This window comes from Drosophila takahashii, chromosome X (genome assembly GCF_030179915.1).
Source record: "Drosophila takahashii strain IR98-3 E-12201 chromosome X, DtakHiC1v2, whole genome shotgun sequence".
In the NCBI taxonomy this organism is placed as follows: Eukaryota; Metazoa; Arthropoda; class Insecta; order Diptera; family Drosophilidae; genus Drosophila; species Drosophila takahashii.
The window spans coordinates 18,264,432-18,290,675 of NC_091683.1; the positions used below are offsets into that span (position 1 = coordinate 18,264,432).

General features: G+C 39.5%; 1 protein-coding gene and 1 long non-coding RNA gene across 2 annotated transcripts in view; one reads left to right on the plus strand and one right to left on the minus strand.

Annotated features, from left to right (window-relative positions):
- Window positions 1–3,840: 3,840 nt before the first annotated feature.
- LOC138913871 (uncharacterized) lies at window positions 3,841–5,612 on the minus strand. Its single transcript, XR_011419739.1, has 3 exons — window positions 5,225–5,612; window positions 4,935–5,010; window positions 3,841–4,323 (listed from the first exon to the last, which is right to left on the minus strand). It is a non-coding gene; the product is annotated as an uncharacterized lncRNA (long non-coding RNA).
- A 10,032-nt stretch (window positions 5,613–15,644) lies between these two features.
- bi (T-box transcription factor bifid) overlaps window positions 15,645–26,244 on the plus strand; it is a 62,517-nt gene continuing 51,917 nt past the window's right edge. The window contains exons 1-2 of the mRNA XM_070218975.1: window positions 15,645–16,065; window positions 16,705–18,021. Of these exons, the coding sequence (XP_070075076.1) occupies window positions 16,940–18,021 (1,082 nt within the window). The 5' untranslated portion in view covers window positions 15,645–16,065; window positions 16,705–16,939. The remainder of the gene's footprint in view (window positions 16,066–16,704; window positions 18,022–26,244) is intronic.

Here is a 26,244-nt window from a genome sequence, read left to right on the forward strand (position 1 = left end):
GTAGGGTTTGTTAATAAAGTAAATATAATTATTTAATATAAATAGATATTTGAAATTTTTTGTAAATTTGATAGAATATTTACTTTAAAATATTTAGGTTAGATAGAACTATAATAATATCTTAAAAAGCATTCAAGAAAATAAGGAAAAATGGGACCCAAAATACTGTTTAAAATACCAGGACATATATTACCCATTTATGTAGAAACATCCTGACTTTTCAATTAATCGGAGAGGTTTTCGGTTTCGGTTTCGGCCGGGGTGGCTCGATGGTCCGTAAGCTGCTAACGGACTTATGACATGGATATGGGCTATGACTCGGGATTCAGGATTCAGTACTCAGTGCTTAGTATTTAGGACTCTGTATATATGTATTTGGCTGCTATAAAATGCCAGCTCCATTGTTGTTGTTATTACCGGCGGAAGAAAACGAAAGAGGGGATTGTAATTTTTGGATTTTGGCCTGGATGCGGCACTTATCCTTGTTTTTTGGGGGTTGAAGGCAACACTGAACACTTAACCGATAAATACGCACCACATCTTCTGCATGTACGATACATACATATATATGGATGGGATGTGTGTGTTTTCGCTCGTACATCCGATGGACAGATCCTTTGTATCCTGGTATCCTGGCCTATCTATTGACTGACTAACACGCCAGCTGACTTGGCAGCAGGGGAAAAACCGAGCCGAGAGATGGAGAAGGTCCTGTCTCGGGCAAAACTGACTGACATCCTGGAAACTTCCTTTGGCCCCAGACTTCAGTAGCAGCACACGCAATTTTCCTCCACATAAACCGAAACACCCCCCTCCATGGTGATTGCTTTTCGGGGGTGGTTCTCATTCGGGCGATTTTCCAACGTGTTGTAATCCCATTTGCAGGATTGCGGATTCAGGAATCAATTACGAATTTAATTTATAAGCAAAGCTTGGGAGAAAATTGAAGAGAATCGAGAACGGAGCTGGAAGCTCTCTTTTTTTGACAGGGGCGCCTGTGCCTGCAGGTGGGTAGAAATTTTAAGGGGTGGCGGAGGGGGATGCTACTTGTTACAGGATCAAATTGATTTCGATGGGAGACTCCTTGAAGCACTTCATCGAGCCTTTTGATGGCGTCCCAAAAGTTTTTTCAGCTCGCAGCTGTCAAGTGCATCGTCGCCACCCCCCTTTGGAGATTTCCCATTTTCCACCCACCGTCTGACAATGCCAGAACTAAAATTCCTTTTCATACTCCTCGCCTTCATTTTTTGCTTCCTTGAAGTTGGAAACATTGCTGGAATGATTTGGCCGCCGACTCAAAAAGTTGAACGTCTTGGCAGCTGAAACAAACCCCCCTTCTACGCCCCTTATTCTTTTTTCTTCTCTTATTTTTATTTTTTTTTTTGAGTGGCTGTGCATAATGTATACAGCAAATTTTTGTCTAACAATTTGGCGCATTTTCACGCGATTTCTCTTCTTTATTTGTTTGTTTGTTGTTCCGGAGGGTTAGCAAAAAAAAAAAAAGAAATATACAAAAAAAAACACTTGACAGTTTCCTTTAATTGCTATGCAAATTGCCGAGGGAGCAGCTTATTCAAAAGGATTCAGCATCCTTGGTTTTATTGTGCGCAAACTAAAGTTACGCCTTGAGTCCGCAGATTCGAATGAAAGAAAGCCTGAAAAGTTTCGAGGTAATTTCTTAAGCGGCTTTTCTTGGTCTCAATTAGAGGAGATAGAAAAGCTGAGGTTAGCTTGGGTTTCCCTGAAATTATAGCTTAAGGAATACTATTTTATATCAAGATATCAATTCAAATCAATACAATGCCATTTCTTTGCTTCCATTTAATTTGACTTTTCTGTATTTTCCGACTCGGCTCTTTCACTTACTTCTTCTCATTTTCCTTTGACGGGGAAAAGCTCAAACCGAGCGCAACTTTTTATGACAGCATCACTTGGCACTTTCAATACAATATCATAATGGCCAAAAGGAGCTTAGAGGGGAAATGGGGAGGTGGAGTGTAACTAAAGTGTATTTCTATTCCAGCGTCGACGCCTCGATTTTTGCCATTGTCTGGCCCTCTCACTCTCACACGGCTCTAGCCGTCTCTGTCTGTCGCTGACTTTTACATTAATGAGCATGTTTTTATTTATAAGTGTTCTTTTCTTCTCCTCACAGCTTTTCTTGCCATTCTCCGGCGTTCTTTGTTCGCCCCACGAGCTTTATTGTAACGCTCCCTGAAAACCCCTCCAATATTTTCCACCCACTGCCCTTTGGTTTGACATTTTACTGGATATTTTTTTGGTTCGGGCCCTCGGACAATGCTCGATTTCATTTGATGTGCCCGCTGGCGCGTCCATTCGGTCAGATTCATTTAGCTGATTGGTCAGAGGATGGTAAAAAATGGGGGAAGCTGCGAATTGAGCGGGGAGAACACAATGCTTCCGAAAGGTAGTACCTTTATAAAGAATATATAGCTTTTTTTAATAAATTAAATATATATCAATAAAAAAAATTTATAAGGAAATCATGCAAATTGCAATTTAATGATATATGGATTTAAACATGAGATATTCAAAGGTTCAAAGGTATATTGTTCGATACTTTAAATTTTGACATCTATTGAGATATTCTGTTGATTTTAACTTAAATATCTCAAATTTCCGATAATATATCGATATTTTCGATACATACAATTTCGAAACCTGCTGCAATATTTAATGTTTAAATTTCCAATATCAAGAGATAGATCCATAAATAATAAAAAAATGTATTTTTTGATATATACCGATAAATCTCCATAAAATCTTGATTTTTAATAGCTGGACACAGATCCATTAAGCAAAAGAATCGACAATTACGGCGACTCAAGCGGCGTTCCATTAGTCAGCACGCAAATCCCTCGCCTTGGCTGCCCAGCTCCAACTTCGATTTCAACTTTAGGGGGCCCCCAGTGCAATGTTGTTGTTTACCCATCGCACCTATAAAAGACCCAGAGAATCGGGAATGGCCGAGGGGGCGGAGGGAATTGAGGGGGGACGTCCGGAGGGTGTGTTGACCCTTCTCTTTGGAAACTTTGGCATTTTCTTGCGCTTGTTCTTGCGGCACATTCACATGCTCTCCCGTCCATTTTAGCCATTGTGTGGCATAATTGCTGAACGCGTCGTCAGCCTGGCGCCTTTTTTATTGCAACGCCCCTTTGGCCAACACCACATAACCCCAACCCCCCAGCCCCCCATACACTTACACATACGCTCACACACTGGCACACTCACTCACCCATACAAATCCAATCCGACTGGCAAACAAACTTCGGCACACACGCACACAGCCGCAGGTCCTGTAATGAGCTTCTGCCTCAGCTTTTCCAGCTTTTCCCTTTTCCGCTGGTCAGCACTGCAGCACTTCAGGTTGCACTCAGTTATGTTGGCTGGGCCTCAGCAGTACTACCCTCTAAATGGACAGTCTAACTATCGATAGAAAGACCGATAAAATAAAAAATATTATAAAATCCTAGAACCACATTATTCACATGATTTGGGAAGTCTTAATTAAGAATTAAGATACTTTTAGGACTTTAGATTTTTGATACTTAATTCAGGGTTTATTTAAAGAAAAAAAGTGATACATCTACCAACGTATATCGATAAGAGGTATCTCGAAAGAGCTGGCTAACTTTCGATAGCATTAGCGATAACTTAATAGTTCATAAAATCCAAAGAATTGTTAAATCCTACACTCATAAAAAAAAATCGAAGAATTTCCTTAAAATCTAGAAAATTCTTTCTTGAATTTTTGCCAAAGGCGACCTCACCGTTGTTTCAAGAAATGGTTTTTTTGAAAGGCACCATTAAAACCAGAAAAAATATTTCTTGTTTTAAGAAATTATATTTCTTAAAACAAGAAAGGGTTTTTTAGAAAGCCACCATAAAAACAAGAAAAAATATTTCTTAAAACAAGAAAGGCGATTCTTGTTTCAAAGGTGGTTTGTTTCTTGTTTCAAGAAATTAAATTTCTTAAAACAAGAAAGGGTTTTTTAGAAAGCCACTTTTTAAACAAGAAAAATTCTTTCTTGTTTAAATTTCCTTTCAAGAAATTTTATTTCTTGATTTAAGAAATAATATTTCTTGAAAGGAAGTTTAATATTAACACTGAAACCCTAAAAATAAAATGTAACTTGGTTTTTTCTTTTGCATATTATATTTATTTACATTTAAAACATTTAACACTTAACATTTAAACATTTTTAAATAACACATTTTTGACTCAAGAAAACATTGTTATTACCCAAGGTCTGTTGAACTTCATATGACCTAAGGTGATCCATTTTCTTCGCCTTTCCTCATCTAGAAAAAAATTGGGATATATCATTAATCATTGATAGATTTGTTTTTAGATAAACAACTTTTTTGAAATAATGTAATGCTAATAATAGCCAAAATACAAACACGTTGGTCAGACCATGGTGGAACTATACAAGGTGGTCTCGTCAGCTCTGCTGAGGACGTTAAATATGTTTACCTCTCTGTCTCTCTTAGGCGATAGAATGAGATAGCTAGATAGAGACTGGCACAAATAACGTCCTCAAAAGAGGGCAGCTCTCGCGACGAGATCACCTTGTATAGTTCCACCATGGGTCAGACGACCGAGAGAGAGGAGCAAGACAGGTAGAAAATGAAGGGTTGAAAATCGAATTTCAGAGAGAGAGAGAGGCACGGATGAGACACGTACATACATACATATATATTTACATACAGTCCTTTGCGCGAAGGGAGACCGAACGTAAGCAGGGCAGATCATGTCATTTTTAAGAAGGAGCAGAGAGAACTCGCGACGCGTAGGTCAAGCGAGCGAGAGAGAGGAGCAGAATATGAAAGGGTTGAAAATCGGGTTTCAGATCGGGTCAGCCGCAAGTATGCCGTAAGTATGTCAAACAAATACAACATATTTTTCTTACCTTAGAATGTTTTAAAACAAAATTACAGCTTCGCCAAACAAATTATTTGGCTGATGCAACTGCAGGTATTTTCACTCTGAAAAATAAATAAAATGCGAGTAATAGGATAAAGTTATTATAGAACTCTACACCCACAAATTTATATAGAAATGTATGTATGTACGTAGCTCTTAGCTAAAAAACAATTCAACTGAATTGGTATACGCTTGGTAAAGAGATTTGAAATTTATCCTTTAATTACATACATACAATTGTACGCCCGCTACACAAAAAATTATATATTTACATACCTTTGAATATTTGGAAAAAGGCTTCACCTCTTATCCGCTTGAAAATCACGTCCATCACTCACGAATTTTTTTCACAACTGACGCTCGGGGGATCAGAGAAGTCGGTAGCCGGGTAGGCCTTCGTCCCACTTCGTTTTTCTTGTCGTTAACATTCGGCAGCCGAAGGAAGTCAATGGCTACTTTCCTATATTCTAGGGTCATTTCATTCATATATTCAAAGGTGATTTTGTCCTAAAATACGTACAAAAATGTTTTGGCTGCGACGGCAAAACAGACATATGAGATTTTCATTTTTCTATTTTTAAGAAAAATTCTTTCTTGAATTTTTTCCATCAAGAAAGGTTTTCTGTATTCAAACGCAAATTTTCTAATAACAAGAAATTTTTTTTCTATTTTCAAAGGTAGGCCGATTCAATGGCGAGATTTCCAAAATTTAGAAATTAATTTTTATGAGTGTAGAACCACATAATTTACATGATTTCAGAAGCCTTAATTAAGAAACTTCACCGATAGAAACCGATAATTCGATTTATCCGATAATATATCGCTGTTAGATTTTTGATACTTAATGCAAAGAAGTCTCTAGGATGTTTTAACTTAACTTTTCTTCCCTGCACGGATGATGCATTTTTGAATAGCTCAATTACCGGGTATCGCTAAGTCGGAAAACTGCACTATCGCAATCTTGTTAGTTCTTTTTTTTTGTAAATTCTCTGTAGCTATGCTCTTTGCATAATAAACGGAAAGTTTGCTTTTTAGCGCATCATAAAAGTTCTGCCAGGTGTCATGTTTTCATTTACACTTTGCTCTCCCGCTTGGCCGCCCACCCCCCCTTCCGTCGGTCGGCCCCCAGTTTTCCCTGTTTTTCCGCTTTTCCAGATGCACTGCATGGGGTGCCCGCTGCTGCCGAGTTTTATGAGCGTCATAGAGAGTTTTGTGCAGCTGTTTGTGTTGCCGTTGTTAATGGAATCGTAGTTGGCTTTTGAAAGACTTGACACGAGTCAGACACTTGAAGGCAAACACACACTTCCATTTCCACTTCCACTTCCACATCCACTTGCATTCGGGGAAATGAATAAATAAATATGTGAATAAAAGTTTTCAAAATGTTTCACAGCAAATGGAAAAGTCCCGTCTTCGCCTTCGCCTTCTCCAGAGCTTCCTGCTTCCTTTTCCTATTCCCATATTCAGACCGAAAATCGATTGACAAAATTTATAATTAATTTCAAATTTCAAATGGGTTTTACTAATTTCGCCTGACCAACGATGAGATTTTCTCATCTGTTTAGCCAACTGTTGGGCCTCCAGAATTGATTTTCCTTAATTGCCCTGCACTCAAATCGAAAGTGGAAAATACTCGTTTAATTAACAGAACTAGCTGGGAATTGCTTTCAAATATTCCTCTTGGTTTATTTATCGATCAAATAAAGTGCAAGCTAATTTAAGTGTGATTTTGATATTGCTTTCGTTTATTACCGAGACGATTTGTAGTTAAGAGTTTATTGGAAATTGTCGTTTAGTTTTTAAATTTTTTTTTTAAATTGCTAATTTATAATTATAGTTATTTGCAACGGCTTTCCTATCTATGAGTTCAGAAAAACTCTCCATTTTAAATTGCTTAAAAAACGGAAGAAGGTGCCTTAAACAAGGATAATAAGGATCTTAAAGATGGAAAAAATGGAAAATGGTTTTGGAAATATTTGATCCGTAATTACAACCGAATGGATTCTTTGTTTTTTAGTTATTCGAAACATTTGACGATTAGAAATCTGTATATTTTAGGAAAAAAAATTAGTGAATGTGAAGCTAATACAAAAGCTTTTAAAAATTATGTTTTATATCTCCTTTCTATTTTTTGGACATCAATAAGAGCCATGCACCTCCAATCGAATGTGAAGTAAAATGAAATTTGGTATTTAAAAAGTAACAACAAATAAGTTTTATATAGGATAATTATTACTAACTAATGGACTGATATTTTAGCTTTTATTATAGGGATTATTCAAAGCAATATGAAACTGAGTTTCTGCCTAGGGAGAGTTTACTGTACCCAAATTAACATTATCTCCGCTTTTATCTGAGAGTGCTTTTCGTGTTTGTTTATGGATGGATATGGCCACTTTTGCCGGGGATCAGATCCGCTTTGGCATCCTTGACACATCCGCAGCTGCCGCACACACGCTAGCACACCCACACACACCCACCCACCCACTCAAGTACCCACACACACCCACACTTGGACAGCAGTGTGTGTGCCTGGTATCTCACATGTCGTAGGTGGCTTTTGGCTTAGAAACGAAGACAACTTTGGCGTTTGCTCATTGGCAAGCCATCGCCCCGTCTCGCTCTGCCCGGCTGTTGCCCTCTCTGTCGCACGCACACTGTCTCGCCCTCGTGGAGACATACAAACATTTCCATTTTCCCAGTCAGTGGGAAATTGTCAAGTGTTGGTGTTGGTGTGAATTTTGTGTACTTTGGCCACTCCTTCGCCATCGAGGAGATGTCCCCCTTTTCGCCTCTTCCTCTTCCATCCTGTCTCGCCCTCTCTCTTTCGCTCCGCCCTACCCGTCTCGCTCGCACACTCCGGACTACGGACCTCTGTGTCTTGGCCAATCGCTTGTGTAAACACTCGAAGCCCAGACATTCCCTACGCCCTCAGAGCTTTTCACACAAAAAGTGTTGGCTGCACACACCGCCACCCCCACTTTTCCAGCCCGCCCGACGCCCCTGACACCAACCACTTTGCACGGTCCCCCGTTCGTTCCCTCGCAGCCCCTCCAGTGTAGCCTCCTTGCAGCCCGCTTTTTACACTGGAAATAAATGTGTGAAATCTCCTGAGGTTTGAAATCACTTTTGAAGGCGCTGAAAAGTATGCAATGAAATATTTCTTAGTGCTAAAGTTGGTTTTTATTTTTTACTACCGGTTTTTCTCGTTAAATTTAAAGTAGGGTTTAAAGTTTAACCGTAAAAAAATGCATGAGAATTAATTTTTTATAGAAGCTTTTTTTATTTATAATTCTTTTTTACAATATATCATTTTGTTAAAATATTCCGAATTTTTCCTAGATTTTTCTGCGGGTGTATTCCCCTTTTAGGCAGGCGATTATTCATATTGCAGTTTTGCAGCTGAGCTCCCGAGTTTGCCATCCATTTATCTTGGCCACATTGTTGGTGCTACCAACTTCAAGCAACCTTGAAACCCCCTCCCCCCGAAACCACCCCGATATTATCCCCCCACCACCACCCCCCGAAGTGGTCCGTTTCGCTTGCGGCGCGGCGTGCAAAACGCTTTTGTGTGTTTAATTGCTTGTGAAGAGCGCTTTTCAATGGAAACTGCCAAACAGCGCAGAAGAAAGGAGAGAAAGCAGGGAACTGGGGAGGGGGAGGAGGAGGAAGTGAAGGAGGAGAAGGAAAAGGAAGAGCCAAAAGGAGAATCGAGAGACAAAACAAAAGCAGTGCAGAAAGGCAGAAAGAAACATCGGACCCGGGAAAACGTCGACAAAGAAGGGAAAATAGGGAAAAGTAGACCTAATAAAAATAAAAAAAATAGGAAAAATCATAGGGTACTACGAAAAAATAAAAACTAAAAATAAAGAAAGCAAAAATGATAGAAATAAATTAAATCAGAAAAAAGGGCGAAAAAAGTTAGTTAACCCAAAAGCAGTAAAAAGTTCAGTGAGCAATTAAATGGGTAAAGAAAAAATATAGTAATTATATACATCGGGATAAAAAAAGATGTAATGTTTATAGTGTAAATTAAAAAATATTTTTATTAGAAACCTTTTAACATCTTCAACTTTGTTAACTTACTAAGCCAGAAGTAATACAATTTAATTTTATTTCAAATCACAGAAACTTTCTACAGACACCTACAAAAGTTGTAATTTAATGAAATTAAAAAAAACCACTTGGATAGCTGTATTGTAAGCCAAAGTTAACTATTACCAACACGTTACCGAGTTGTTTTAAATTTTTCCTTTGCTTATATTCCAAAACACTTTGGCAAGGTCAAAACTTGGCTAATTCAATTTGTTTCTAAAATGACAAACTTTTCAATTTTGTTAGCAATTTGCTTGGAGATTTTTGGGGAATTACTATTATAAGGTAACGAAAGATTTAGGTAACCACTGCTTTGGGTCACCTTTCTGTTAGTTAACATGTAAAACAAGATTATCGAAATAATCGACCAACAATCGATAGCCAATTAATCAGACTTCGGTATTGGATTACCCACAAGAGATATAATAATTGATAAATCTTTTTCGAGTAATCTTGTTAAGCTTACAAGTTAACTCCTGGGTAATCCTCTCTGGAAACCCAATCTTTATTTCACTTCTCGGCGATAAGCGATAACGGGAAAGGGAAAGAAAGCGAGTGAGTGAGAGAGATGGTCTCTCGAGGGAAATGCACTTTGTTTTTCACACATTGCCCTAACTGATTAACTTTTGTGTTGAGCTGAAAAAACAACAACAAGCGGCCAGGATGCAAGGACTATGCACAGAATGCACTAACACATACGCTCAGGGAAAAGCACACACACACACGCACACAGAGATGGAAAAGCCAGACACACACAGACAGCAGACAAAGCCGAGCAAACAACATCGAAAGTCTGTCTCTCCCGTCGGCTGTCTGTCTGTGTGTGTGTGTGTGTGATAGACAGGCGTAAAGTTAATTAAACAATAAATACACACACATACACGCAGGCAGACCGACACACACACACACCCACACACACGCGACGCGTTAAAAATGGCGAAAAACTACGGACTACACTTGGCAGCCTGGCGTGAAATTCAACACAATATAACACACTCAAACACACACAGCTGCGGTGCTCTGCGAGTGTATGTGTGCATTGTCTGTTGCACTGTAATTGAGCAATTGCAGTGGCCACCCAGCCACCCACCGCCCATCCGCCCACACATCCAAAACGCCCACAATGGCTGGCAATTTACTTGACGCTCCAAAGTAGGCAACACTCATCAGACGAACGTAGGATAGGCAGCGAAACACGGGGATAAAAAGAGCTGAAAAAGGGGGGAAAGAACAAAAAAAACAGCGATATCTTGAAAATATTTAATTTTATATATGGGCATTTCCAGGATGTCGGACGTGACTGTTTTTGACTTTAGCCTTCAAAAATCGCTTGCTGAGCTAAATATATACCTCGTCACTCCTATTTTTAAAATTTAAGTAAAAAAATGTCACATCCGACATCCTGGAAATGCCCATATAAAAACCTATTTTTTCTTTTAATTTGATTCAAAATATAAATCAACACAAATCAAATATTAAAAGAGAATTGCAAGAATCCGAAGTGATATGAAATCTTCTTTTTTTTGTCTAAAATATTGTATTGCATACTTTTTTGGTACCAAGATTTAAGAAACAAACAATTAAAAAAAATGTTTATGAATTAGTCCTCCCTTCTTTTCTTTGTGCAGAGATGATTCTTGAAAGGAAAGTTGCAACTGATGGCTATGAAAAAATAGAGGAGTCCTTAGCATGAATTTAATTTACTTTTTTTTTGAGCAACTTGCAGAAAAGTTTAAAAGGAAAGTGTTTGAAAAAGGGCGAATGAGAAGGGAACTAAAAGTTTAAGGTGATAGCAAAAAGGTAGTCTTCAAAGCATTCAAAAGCAATTTGTTAGCAAAAATAATATATGGTCATTTTCAGGATGTCGGACGTGACAGTTATTTTTACTTGTTTTTTGTCGCGTCCATAATTCACTTATTTTATTTCATTATTTATTCCATGATGTCGGACGTAACAGTTTTTTATTATTTTAATTTTTTTGTTTTATAGCTCAAACATTCTTGGATTTATGGTGAAAAAATTAAGGGCATCGGTTCAGCAGTTTCTTAGGAAAAAATAAAACAAGTGAATTATGGTGAATTATATAAGCTCGGCGCCAGTTTTTTAAACTACCTCTAATTGGATTAGTGCAAAACAAAACAAATCGGAAAATATAAAACAACGCAACAAAGCTTAAGTAAAAAGCGGGGGATAAACATGAATGGTCGGCAAACGGCAATATTTTCCAAAAGGTATCCACACATGTGTGGTTTTAGCCATGATTTCGCCATCTATGTACATCCGTGGGTGGACATAAATATCAGCGGCTTCGATTTTTACGAAAAAGGTGGCAAAACCCAAGAAACCTATATATGTGACACACCCACACACACTAATAGGTTGGGTTATATACATATCTGAAAACAGTTTACATAGGACTAGACATATCCTGTCCCCCATTTAGCGATGCTCTCTCTCACTCCCCCTCCTTCCAGCCGATATCTGATTTTTCCTTCCCTCACTTTTTGGGTGGCTGCCAGTCCAGCCATTGTTCTCCTCTCGCCATATATTACATTTAATTTTATGCTAATTTTATCGATTGCCTCGACCGCCGAGCAAGAAAAACAAGCGCAAATTCGTAATTTTCCGAATCTTTGCTTGAGGCAATTGCAAATTAGTGACCAAAGTGGGGGAAATAAATGGGATATCCACTAAAACATTTGATTACTAAGTTTCAGATCTATTTGAGGGTTTTTTTAGATGATGTAATTCCAGCACTACGCTTTTAGGTATTTATTTTGATTTACGATAATTTCGATAAATATCGAGTTATGTTATCGATAAAAACCCAACGATATTATTTTGGAATACATCTAATTTAATTGCAGCTCCTTTAATCAATATCCTTTTGAGATATCAAATGGTTTTTACTACTAAATTATACCAACCGATATTATTTTGAGTTATAACCGATATCTTCTGTCTAACATCGTGTTTCTGTGCAGGTCCATGCATAAATAAATATATTTTCGGATGCCGATAAATGTTAAGGATATTCACACACTCACATTTACAGGCAACTAACTAACACCCACATACATAGACAGATGGCATAGACAGGCATACCAACACAAACAAAGAGGGCAGCATCGCATCAGCAGCTTTTCAAAGTGTTAACCCATTCGTCGTCACCTTTTTGCCCCAAACATATTTAGATAATTTAACGCGCGCCGCTCGTAAATTTCCACAAACACACACACATATACATACATATACAGAGACGAGGAGAAAGGGGCTCACACAGACAGAGGGAAATGCCTCCTCCACCCACACAGACAAAAAGCAAACAGTTGCAGACACACACAGACACAACTAAACCATGTTAAGCAAACAAACAAAAGAGAGTGCGAGGAAAAGAGAGAGCATGTCGGCGAAAGAGAGGGAGATAGCTGGGAAAGGAAAAGACAGCCAGTGAAATAAATGCCGCCAAATAAAGTTTTTCTCTGATAATTATGAGCCCTTTTGCTCCTTCTTTCTACACATACAGACACACACACACACATTAAGTTTTAATTAGCTACAAAGCGCCAACAAAAAAATCACTTGAAGAGGGAGCAAAAGAGTGAGGGATGCTGTGTAAGTGTAAGTGTAAGCTTTTTCAACACACCTCACGCACACACACACCACACTGAATCAATAACGAGAGAATCGGAGAGAGCAAGAGACAGAGAGAGAGAGAGAGAGATTGAGCGAGGGTCCCTTTGAAAAAGCCGAAAAACTTGAGATTTTCTGCATTTTGGTTGGTTGTTTATTAACACCTTTCCACTTTTGACTTTTCACCGACTTTTCACAGCATCCGTGTGTATTTGTGTGCGCCATTCAAACAAAAGTTTTGCGCCAAATATCAAAGACGGAAATTGTTCAACACTTTGTGCAAAAGTGGAAGATTTATTTAAGATTTTCACGAGTTTTCAAGGATTGTTCATTTTCATATTGAATGTATTTTATATTTAAGTATTAATTTTAAGGAATGAGCAAACAAAAATTTGACATGAAAAACTTATTTAAATTAAAATATTGTCTTTGAAAAAACATTTTTTTAAAATTACATTTTCTTAATATTTTTGAGACTTTAATTGAGGAATAGTAAGACCAATTAAATCGCCTTTCTCTGCTTTTCTTTGTCCCCTTTCCTCCTCCTTCTCCTTCGCACCCACACCAAGGTAAATCGGAAAAACAAAAACAATCGTGAAAAAAGGTGATCCGAAAAAACCAACCAAAAACGAAGAAGAAACGAAAAACGTCGCTGCTTTGCTGTAATTTTTCACACCACAAACACTCACACACACACAGACACAGATGTTGTCACCTCATCTTGCGTCTCTTTCGCGCAGAAGAGAGAATTAGAGGTTCCATTTTGATTGTGCTCTCCCCTCGGCACTAGTGTGTGTGTGTGTGTGTGTGCGTTTGTGGTTAAACTTGTCACACAAGCAAAAGAGGAAGAAGCAAGTCGCTTGCCATCTTTTTCTTGCACACGGCAAAGCCGCCATATTGCCAGCTCGCTCTTTGTCTCCTCTTTGGATGTGTGTGTGTGCCAGCTTGTAGGTGTGTGTGTGTGTGTACGTGTGTGAGTACATGAGTACGTGTGACAAAATACATTTGGCTTCTTGGTGTTGGTGACTTGAGCCGGTTGCCTTTTCATTTGCACGCCTCTCGCCATCCGCCATCTCGCTCGCACCCATCATGTTTGCGCTTTACTTTTGGCGACAAGTTTGTCACACGACGTCGACGCCGGCAGAGGCGGCGGCAGAGCAGCAGAAGCTCTGCCAGCGTCGCCGTCGTTGTTGCTCTTCTGCTTTTTCGCACTTGCGAATTTCTTGCTCACCGTTATCCCCTTTCGCAAATCCGAAATCTTTTCATTTACATTTTAGGGACGCATAAAAGCTGCCAAAGCGGCTAACAAGCGTTTAGTTTTTGGTGGGTTAAGAGAGGGGGGTCCTAGGTGGGTTACGGTGGCCAGTGGAGGGTTAAGACTGTTTGGTATCTCAGGTTTTCATACAAAAATGTGACGGAAATGCCAAGAACTACATTACAATAAAGTTTGGAATCCCTTGAAAGATAATTTTTAAAATTAAATTATCTATTTCTGTTTTTTGGTTTCAAGATCTTTTTAAATCTTTAGTTTTTTGATCCTTTCTTTATCGTATAACTTACAGATACTCAAATAAAAAAGGATTCAGTTGTTTAAGGACTTTGTACTAACACCTTTTTTGTAGCATACTTTTTTACACCCAAAATTTGTTTTACATTTTTTAAATGTTGAATATACATTTTTCGAGCAGTGCTCTTGATTGTCTGGAGGTCATTGTAGGTCAACTTTTGTGCCTTTAAGTGCTTCTTTCTCGCAGCCGCTTTTATTTTATCTCCGCCTGGGAAATGCCACCCCCTTTTCGGCCCGCCGCCTGGCCGCCTCGTTTATCTCACCACACCTCCCGCCGCGCCCCTCCCCGCTGGCATTTATCTCACCACCCACCACCCCCTTTGACAAACATTTGACCATTGAAGCGCATTTTTCGCTTGCGCGTCATTTGTCAACTTGGCCGCTTCTTTTTTTTTTTTTTTCATTATTTGCTTCTTTACAATTCCGCCGCCCCCGTGTTACGCCCCCTTTGTGCGCCCATCCCCCGAACGTTGTGATTTACTGTGCTTTTTTATTTGCCCCTAGCTTCTGTTTTACTGCCAATTTATTTTCTTTTTCATTTCGCTGAGTATTTCTTAATTCTTATATTTTTACTAAGGTTTTTATGGCATTTTTTTTTAAATTAAGACTTTAAAAGGTTGTATTTTCCTTATCTTTTTTCTAATTCCTTGTTTTATTTAAATATTTTCTTATAATTTTATTTATGCTTATTTATTTTTTCTTTTTCATATAAATTTGTATCAATTGACTCTTTCTTCCTTCTGTTCTTTTTGATCTCCTTTTATTTTGCCTTCTTTTATTATCTTTTCGTTTCTCCTTTACTTTTTTTTTATTTGTTTTATTTTTCTTCAACTATTTATTTGATATCTTTTCTTCCGCCTGATTTTTCCCGCTCCTACGCCTCCCCAATCCTTCCTCCCCTCCTCCTCTCCTTTCTCCACCTCCTTCACTTCTTCTTCTCCTTGTTGTAGTGGTGTCAGCTGCCTTGTTACTTCTAACACGCTGCTTTTGACGCGACGTCGCTGCCGCCGTTGGTTGGTGCCATTTCCCATTACACACACACACGCTAGACACACACTCACACTCGCACACACACCTACACAGGCGTCAACTCAACACTTTTGGTTCGAGTTTTTGGTTTTCTTATTGGAACCCCGCAGCTCACTCATTCTCTCTCTCCCTCTCGCTCTCGCCCACTTGCACACGCCCTCCGAGTGCCGGGCGAAGGAAACTCAACACTCTCGCTCTCTCGCTCGCACCGAGTGCACCCCCACAGACGGCCATCTCGCTCGCACGGCCCCCCACGGGCCAAAGAGAGAGAGCGAGCCAGCGAGAGCGGCGCGCAGAGCGAGCAGAGCGGCGGCAGCGCAGTCGGCGTCCGTTTCGGCGTGTGTGTATTTCCAGTTTCCAGTTTGAAAGCGACCGGCGTGTAGTTCGTGTCGTCATCGCCGCTCTGTCGCTTTTGTCGCCTGTCGGTTGCGTTTGTCGTTTGCCGTTTGCCGTTGTCGCTTCTGTCGTTTGTCGCCCGTCGTTTCTCGTCGTTTGTTGTTTCTCCCTCCGTTCGTTGTTCGTTGATCGTCGTGTCGCCATCTCCATCTCCTCCATCTTCCTCTTCATCCAAATCTGAATCGCCGATTTCCTTTTGTGCTCTTTTTTTTGCGTTCTCCTTTCTTTGGTAACAAACAAAACAACCGAAAACAACAAACAAACAAACAACAGCTAAAGCAAGCGGACAAACTCCGAATTGCCCAGTGAAGTTGCGAAGAAACAAACAAAAGGGAAACAAAAACAAAGTTCATACATTCTCGACGTTTTGCCGTCGCCAAAACAAAAAAAGAAAGAGGCAAGCAAAAGTTAAAAACAAACAAGGAAAAAGCAACGAACAGAAATAACGAAAGGCAGGATAAAGAGGAACCAATAAAGTTGAAACCCATAAAATTACTTAGCAAAAGTGTTGAGCAAAATTAAGCATTGTTTGTTTACCCAAATAATTAAAGAAAATTATATAATTTAAAGGGTTCTTTTAGAAGTTTTAATTCCAGGCAGCAAAAGCAAATAGATTTAGAAATATTAACTTTGGTAATATTTATAGGCCCGAAAACTTCAAAATCATCGCAAAAACTTAAATAAAATTAAAAACCAACTATAATAGGATAGGATAACCTTGAAAAACATATCATTTATTCGAGTATGATCTTCAAAACATAATTCAAATGCTATAGAACCCCAAATTCAGGCAATAGAATCGAAAATATTATTTAAACACCATTTTAAACACCAATAAGAAGGCAGGAGACCCCATTGAGATAGAAACGAATTTGAAAACACTAGAGAAATATCAAAATCCATAACAAAGAATATAGAAAACCATTGAAAAACTATTGAAAAACCCAAGGCAAACTTTTAATTTCTAAACGACTAAGAAGCGTTCTCGAAAATCTTAAACGGCAAAACCAACTAAAATATTTATATTTTTCTGCAGAAATTAAACAAGAATTTTTTTGAAACAACAACAAGAGAAATAAAAAGTGCCAGTGAGTGTGCCCCGGAAAATTAAAGAAAAAAAAAACAAGTACCTGTAGAACATAAAAAAAAAAACAAAAAACACAAATCTAAAACTAGAAAAGAAGGAAATTTTTAAAGAGATCCCGTTTTGAGAGATCGCCGTGGGAAATCCTTTCTGCATGACGCACTTGGTTGTTTGAAACGGTTATGTGATGAGATACGACGTCCAGGAGCTGCTACTTCATCAGTCTGCTGAGGATCCATTCGCCAGGTTCGCCAATGGGATGGCATATCATCCATTTCTGCAGCTAACGCAACGACCCACTGACTTCAGCGTCTCCTCGCTGTTGACGGCGGGTAGCAACAACAATACCAGCGGCAGCAACACCAACAACAACAACAACAGCTCGAATTCTAATACCAATTCCAACAACAACACCAATTCGAGCAACACCAATAACACCAACAGTCTTGTGGCCGTTTCACCAACGGGTGGTGGTGCGCAGTTATCGCCGCAGAGCAACCACAGCAGCAGCAACACCACCACCACCAGCAACACCAACAACTCCAGTTCCAACAACAACAACAACAATAATAATAATAACAATAACAACAACACGAATAATAATAATAATAACAACCATACGAATAATAATAATACAAATCAAAAGCAAGGACACCACTTGAGCACCACCGAAGAAACGCCATCGCCCGCTGGCACACCACCACCGCCCACAATTGTTGGTGTTTCGGGGATACAACAACAACAACCACCGCCCGCTTCAGCTGCCGCCGCCGCCGCCCATCCGTCGCACCACCCACCACATCATTCCCCCAGCACGGGTGCCGCTGCCCCGCCCTCTGGCGCCACGGGTCTGCCGCCACCCACACCGCCGCACCACCTGCAACAACAACAACAGCAGCAGCAGCAGCAGCAACACCAGGCACCACCACCACCTCCATACTTTCCCGCTGCGGCCCTGGCCGCTCTAGCTGGCAGTCCCGCAGGACCCCATCCGGGCCTCTATCCCGGCGGTGGACTGCGCTTCCCGCCGCACCACCCGGGCGCCCACCCGCACGCCCACCATCTGGGCAGCGCCTACACCACCGCCGAGGACGTCGTCCTCGCCTCGGCCGTCGCCCATCAGCTCCATCCGGCGATGCGACCGCTCCGCGCTCTCCAGCCCGAGGACGATGGCGTCGTCGATGATCCCAAGGTCACGCTGGAGGGCAAGGATCTGTGGGAGAAGTTCCACAAGCTGGGCACGGAAATGGTCATCACCAAGAGCGGCAGGTGAGTTTCGATCCCAGGGGTTCTTTAAAAGGGCTATAGCTACTTTGGGTTCAGTATCTATTATTTAAAAAATGTGAAATGGATTATAGCTCCTTATAAGGGATACTTCGTACATTATATCGAAGCAGTTGTTCGGAAAGGGGAGTTTACTTATCATCAAGTTGGTTTCCGTAAATATTAAATACTATAAATCCCAAATAATTCGTAAAAAAGTCTTTGATATTAAGTAAAAAGTATAGTTCCAATATTATTCCGGTATGGGATCTTGAAAATGTTTCCAGTTCAATGGGATTAATAATTTTCATTTTAATTAAAATATAAATGTATCCCAAAACTCATTTTAAAAATAAAATTCGGTAAGCGAAATAAAAGGATAAAATAAATTATCCAAGTTTCTAATATAGTATCTTAAAACAGTTTCCAGTTTTTATCATATCTATAAACTGATCCCTAAAAATCTTTTCGAAATGTATTAAATATTGAGTGTGTTTTGAGTGTTAGGAATATCAACAGTGTGGGCTATAAGAAAATAATAATGCGTTAGGATTCATAAATGCGAGATATATCATTTGTTTCTAATGTTGAAAACTCTCTAAGCTCTTTTAAAAATGTCGTTGTTTATATAAAAAATCAAAACACCATAAAATGAGCTGTAGGTTAAAGCTTATGGTGAAATTTTAAAACAAAAAGTGATACAAAACTAAACTTCGAATTGTGATTATTATAAAGAAAAAGTGACTTTTTGAAACCAATTGATGCGAATTAATATTCAGTGATGTTATGTACAAAATTGTACATTAATGGGACTCAATTCTCACAAAGCCCTTAATATGCTTTGAATTTGGGATAGGGATGTCGGAGTGATGAACGCATAAAATTGTTAGTAATATTTCGGATGCGTTTCTTCGCCGTTATATTGGCAAATAAACGTGGCCTTTCGTCGAGCTTTTGGCAATCGAGGGCACAGATCTGGGGCCACAGGGCCGAAGGGCCGAAGGTCGGGTCACAACCCGGGCAGCAGCCTTGGCCACTTGAGCACGTGTGGCGACGTCTCAAGCTCCCGTTAGCCGTTAAAACCGCTCCCAAGTTCCACGCCCAGTTGAGCTGAAAGTAGGTGAACAGACGCCCCTGTTCTTCCCCTTTTTTTGTCGTTTCGTCTCGTTTCGTTTTTTTTTTTTGTCGTTTTTATAATTTTTCCATTTTTCCAGCAGCATGTCATCAGCCTCTGAGATCCACAAAAGTCAGACTCTCTCCCTCGAGAGAAGATGATGATGATACGATGGTGATTATATGACGACGACGTTGACATTCAAGCTGCGTTGGAGCGTGAAAATGCGTTTTGAGCTTCACACCTACTTGAGAAAGTATTCACGGCGACGCACTCACACTCAGTCGGAGTGAATGGAGTGAGTGTCAAGTGAGTGCAAGATGTGGCAGCTGTGAATGCACTCCAAAATGTCGCCGATAGTGCCCCTTATAATTTGCAAAACAATTAAGGCTGCAAAAATGCAGGGAAATTTAAAGGGAATCTAAAGATAATTTAAAAAAAAATGTATAAAATTTAGTCATACTTTTTTCTCTATTTTCGAAGAGAAGGATTTTTTTTGTAAATTTAACAATTACTCCGAAGCTGAGGCACTTTTATTTTTACGAGTTAAAAACCTTGCTGGAAATGACTATATTTTCCAAAAGGTATAGCCATAAATTAGCGTTTATTTCTGTTTGCCATATTTTCTTTAACTATTATTTCCACTTTACGGTAATTCATTTCGTAGCCAGCCAAATTCAATTAGCTTCTGTTGTTGCTTTTTTAAGCTACAAATTGCCTGACGCCTCGGCTAAGCCTCTTTGGCCAACGCCTCCTCCGCCTTTTCGCCTTCTTCTCCATATATATATATACGTCTAAATATATATACATATAGTTTCAATGCCGGTCTGGCGGCGGGGGCGTGGCAAAAACACCAATAGAAAGTGGAAATAAGCGCAAAAATAAAATATTTGCAAATAGTTTTGTGTGCTGAAAGTTGCGAATACGTCTGGCCAGGTGTCTAGGGGCCCCTGGTCACGCCCCCAGCCGCCAACCGCCCACCGCACACGCCCACGCCCCCATCTTTATGCAAGTAGTTGCATTTTGTTGTTGGTTGTTCGCACTTGGGGAAATATGCACACAGAAAACCAAACAACAAGCCACACTCACAAAAAAGTTGATGAAAATTATATTTTTCGAGTTTGAGGAGGTGTGTGGGGGGGGGGGGGTTCTCGTTTTGTTGGCTATATCCTTAAGCTCATTAGCAGTTTGGCGATTTGAAGTGTGAAACTAAACCAAGTGGCCAAGCCATGGGCATAAAAAACCAACCCACTACAATCCCCACCTCAAAAAAACAACAACAAAAAACACCAACTTGTTTCTTCACTTTGCAACTTGGCAAAAAAAAATATGTGCACTGGGAAAAAATTAAAAGTATTTACAAACAGGGTTTTTAAATATATTATAAATATCTATAAATCTAACTATGCCTATAAAAGTGTGCCTATTTTTTTGTGGAGGTTGACTATAAAACGAATATAGCTTTAGTTAAAAACCTTTAAGCAATAACCGAAATTCGGAAATAATATGTAGATGAATACTAAAGAAGATTTTAAGGATTAGCACAACAGAAAAAAAATTAATTTATAAACATAGAATATGGATAATTGTAAAATATGCAAATGTTATTTTTTCTCCGTGCCACCGAGTTCATGACCCTGCAAAGGGGGAAAAGGGGGTTGCCCCAAAGTGTGGCATGCAATTGTTGTAAAAGGGGGCGTGGTGGGGGCGGCCCTAGATGAGGAATGGGAGCAAACGAGATGGCGAGCGAGAGGTAGGGAGAGGGAGAGGGAGGAGGAGAACCCCTGGTGGCTTGTAAAAGTTTTAAGTACTTGTACCTAGCACACATATGGAGATTATGGCTGTGTGTAAGTTGCAACTTTTTTGCACGCCACACACACACACGTTGCTGTTGTTGCATGTTTGCGAGACGTGCGAAAAAAAAAGCAACAACCAAATGGCAAAACAGCAAACAGAATTATTGTTGCCGCTTCTGTTGCCGTTGCCCCATCATCATCAATGTCAAAATTATTGTTTTTCCTGCCGCACAACCCCCATCCCCGCGGCCCCCTCTTTTTCGCCTCTTCATGTGAGTGCCACTTGAATGTTTTGCGAGTGGATTTGCATTCACTTGGCTCGAGCTCGATTCAATCGCTTTTTTGTGCCTCATTTTTTTTCTTTTTTAGCAAATTTTGTTTCGATTCATGGATGCAATCATTTTCGAGGCTTGTGGCCTTAGTTTTTAGTCATTCACAAAAGTTTGACAGCTCCCTGGAAATTACTTAATTTCTTTTCAAACGAAATCATCCCACGTCTAAAATTAAATTCCACTTGAGCGTCTTTCTCGCTCTACTTTGATTTCATAATATTTTCGCTCCCTCTTTCTCAATTTGTCGCCGGCAATTAAATCGCTAAAGCGAATAGCGTGAAATCTTTCTTCGTTTTGCTGCTCGTTGCTCTGACTTATCAATTAATTGAAATTGCCGTCTAAGCGCGCAAATAAATAAAGTCTTCGCCCCTCGTTTTCCACGCCCCTGAACACTTGGCGACACTTTCGGTGCGAGAAGTCAAGGAAATAGGATTTCAGAAGTCATCGAAAGCCATTGGAAGTAAGTCTATAAAAAATATGTCAAAAATTATCAAGTGTTGACCCCGAGAGGAAGAGGGGGAAAACGAAAAAATCGTTTCAAAAATAGAAAGATGGTGCGAGATGGCTTTGATTTCGCCAGTTTGTAGCTAATTGAAAGCGGCAATATATTGGAACCAGAATCGTTTCTAGAAAGCCCTCCAATGAGAAATAAATATATGGATGAAAAACGAAATTATGGAATAATCCAACTTATTTCCTCGAATTTTTAAAATTAAATTTAATTTGTTTAGTTATAATATCCCGACAAGACTAGGTCTTGAAAACTATTACATTGGTATTTTTTTCGTTTATTTTTCATATATATTTTTTTTTGTATCCCCCATCTAAATTTCTAATTGCTGTCAGAAATTTTTGTGACAGGCATGCGATAATGTGACAGACAAAAATATTTAATGACACGCCAAAGGACACACACTCTTTCCTATAGACTTTTTGTATTTTCTTCTTTTTTTCTGGGGTCAACCCCTGGGCAACCGCCTGTCAAAGTTCACTTGTTTAATTTTCATAAATAAAAATTTTCCATTTCCTCCATATTTATTTTTTTTGTTTTTCTGTTCTTTTGCGCTCCTTGGCTCTTTCGTTTTGGGTAAAAACTCAGCTGACGGCGACAAAACGCAATCAAAGTGCACTGGCCTGCCCCGCCCCCCAAACGCCCACCTCCTCGAAGCCGTAGGCTCAATTAAATGGGCGTGTCCCCCCTCCCCACTCCGCCCTCCCCCATTTTTATTTTCATATTTCCCAAGTTTTCCTCCACAAAGTCATTGGCGGGCGGGGTAAAGGGGTCATTTGGGGGTTGAGGGCGAAATTTTGTTATAGTGAACACAACCTACAACCCTCGAGGAGAGAACCCCCTTCTCAATACCCCTACTTTTCCTGCTCCACCATCTTGGAAACGTTTTTCATAATTGTGTTAAAATTGTCGTCCTGCCAAAGGGGGCAGGAAAAATTATCGATGTGCTAAGTTGACAAATACGCAAAAGGTGGAGTGGCGGAAGGGTGGAGGGGGTTTACGAAAAAGGAAAAAATCCCCCTTCTAAATTACACATAATTTGCTTAGCAACTTGAAAATTTCTTCGGTGCTGCGCTGTAATTTTCCCTCCTCTTTTCCCGTTTTTTCTTTTACCCTTTCTCACTGCCTTTTTCATACCAAATTCACTTGACAATTTTCGATTCGATAAAAAATGCATAATAATTGGCATAGTGATACAGGTATGCAGAGACCTCCACTCCATAGGATAGATATATAGGTGGATACTAGATAGATATAGCCTTTACGTATCGCGCAGCTCTTGGAAAATTCATGAGTCCATTGGATAATTTGCACGTAATTTGATTTCAAATTGATTTCGCCGGGTAGAGCTTATGGCGCAAATCGGTGGGATCCCACAGATAACTGCACATATCGTGCGTGTATAACCGGTAATTATTTACAGAAATTGTTTTTAAATGGTTAGTGGGCAATTTACTACTTTTATGTGCCTGCCCTGCCATATGTAAGGCAAGATAAGAGCTCTCTTTTATAATTATAGTTTTAGAATATAATGTTCTTCTTTATAATTTTCTTTTTAAATATATAACTCTACTAAGAATGGCCTTCGAAGAATGATTTTTTTATAATGGCCTCTATTTTGTTTGTAATTTTTGTGCGATCGTCAAAAGACAACCATTTCGATCATGGCCGACTGACAGACAACCCTCGATTCAATCAAACCTCCCAGCAAATATCTCTCCCTAAAAAACCCGTTTCATTCAAACTATAAACTACAATCCGCACCACCCAAATCCGAAAACCAAAATCCAAATCCTCATCCGACGCTGCTTAAATTACAATAAAAATGTCATAAAAAATTTGAACAAATTAAAAAGCGACAAGCGTTTGAGAAAAAGAGAGACAGCGAGACATTTAAGTGGCGCATTTTGGTGGCTGTTAATTTAAATTGCATTTACGCCCACTTGGAATTAAATGGAAATTAATTTGACGAACACCAAAATTTCTGTTTTTGTTTTCTGTTTTTTATTTTTGGTTCGGCTAATTAAGTAAGCGCTTCCGTCGCCGGTGAAAATTCAAGCCCCCCTGCGCAAAGAAAAAAAAACAAAATTAAATAAAGCGCCCACGCAGCGGAAGTTGCAAGTTGTGGAAGTTGAAAATTGAAGCGCGGCTAGCGGTGCTCTTAACTTGGCTTAATGACGTCTGAGTTTTTTGGTCAGAGAACCGCAACCAGCCGAAAATTGATGGTAACAAAATGCCGCTAAATGGTTTCGGTCTTAATCGAGAGAATTCCGCTGTTTACACGCTCCGCTTGGCTAATGAGACGCCCGGTTTGGTGGGTAACTGATAAGCCTAATGGCTGATTATCTCTTTTGAGGTGGGGGCGTTGAGAAAACTAGCCTAACCCGAAAGTGGAACGATGGAAGTGAACAGCGGTACAATGGAATGGAACAGGAAACGGTGGAATGAAACACAGCAAAGCCTTGCAAAACCCTCAATTCGCACAGAAACATTGCAAGCACAGGGAACACTGGAAATGGCACACATTTGGAACCCCAAACCTCAAACCCCTGAACAACCACACTGGCAACGCCTGGAATTCGAAACAGCCCGCCTTGAATTGCATGGAATGGAATATTTAAAACGCATTTGCGGGCTTCCAAGTTCACTTTTTTCCCCTGCTTCTGATATTCCCTTTTCCCTTTCGGACAACTTGGAAATGCATAAAGCAAACAACGCAAAATATGACAACCAACAACGACAGCAACAACCCAAAACGATGACGATGATGACGTCCTTTATAATGAACAACATGAGTTCAGAAGAACCCAAAAAGAAGAAAGGAAAGAGAATAAAAAAAAAACACAAAACTGAACAGAAAAAAGGAAAGACAGACAAAAAACAACAACAAAAATTCGCACAAAGAATGGAGCAACATACAAAAAATTGAATACCAACAACAACAGCAACATCCAAAAACAGAATGCCAGGCGAGCGAACAGGAGAAAGAGACGGAGCTATCGAGGACGAAGCCGAAGACGAAGACGGCGTCTTTTTGGCGCCAGAAAAATAACGACAATGCCTGACGAATGTGCGTGGAGTGGTGGGGTCTGCTCAAAAATCGGGTCGTCGAAAGGGGGAGGGGATCGAGGAGGACAGCTAGGGTCAATAAGAGATCCAACTAACAACATTACTTCAAGAACTGAGAAAATCATCCTACAATTTGACACCCATGAAAAAAATTTTTTTTTTTAATTTTTTAGGTTTAACTTCCAAGCTTTGAACTCCTAAACTTAAATACTTTTTTATAATGCTTAACAAGTTAAGAACTCAAAAATCATAATTGCTGGCCGTGTTATCCTTAGAGCTATTATTCTGACGGCTGCTGTAGGGCCAGAGAACAATGCATTCAAGTTGTTAGCTAGACATGTGTTTGGCATTGGCGCTCACTCAGCAAAAAAGCTGAGAAGAAAAGCAAGTAAGAAAAAGGCTCTCTTAAAAAGCAGAGAAAGTGATCATCGAGCAGACGACAAACAAGAAGAAAAAGAAGCTGCAGCAACAACAACAACAAAAAAGAAGAAGCAACAGCGAAGACTAAAAGAAATGTCAAAAACAATGAGAACGGTCGAATGAATTTGACAAACATTTCCTAGATGTGCGATGGCAGATCAAAGGAAATTCGCCGGCAGAGCGGCAGCAGCAACAAAGTCAACGACAATCTCTGGCCATCCCGCTCGCACACACGCCGGCCAAATTAGTCAAATTAGCTGTCTCTTTCACAAAAAATAAAAAAGAAATAAAAAAAATCGAAAGCATCCTGAGATCGTCGTTCATGTTTTATTTTATATGTTTAAATAATTTCTATTAGATATTTTGTGTTAAATATTTTGCGATTTTTTTTAACATTTTGTTTCTTCGACATGAATTATTATTTGTTTATTTCGTTACTATTTTTTTTTTTTTGTTACTGTTTTAAATTGGATTTTTTCTTTTTTTTCGTTATCATTTATTTTAACGTAACTTTCGTCACTGTTTTTAAATTTATGTTGTTTTTTTTACTTATTTGTCTGTTTCTGTAACGTTTCCTTCGTCACCCTGTTTTTGTCCCTTTTGTTCTAATTTTTTTTGCCCGTTTTGTCCTCGTGGCAAATTCACGCGTTCGAGGCAAACTCGGCTTGGCTTTTAGCATTAGTTTACACTTGATTAGAACGCTAATTGGCCCAAAAAAAAAACCAGAACACGATGGCAAAAAAAGGACGCTCACTGAGCTGGGAAATTTTCGCGGAAATGTGGCAGGCAGCTAAGCTGGTCCCCAAATCCTTTTGATCTATGCGATATACCTGAACCTGATCTTATCTTTAAGTGATGGAGAGCGGTCTGGTGGTATTTAAATTTTCCAGAAATTATAAGTATTGTTTTCAGCTGGGGCAAATGTGGATTATAAAACAAAAATAATATTGAAAAATGTTTATAATGTTAGCCAAGATCTAATAAGTT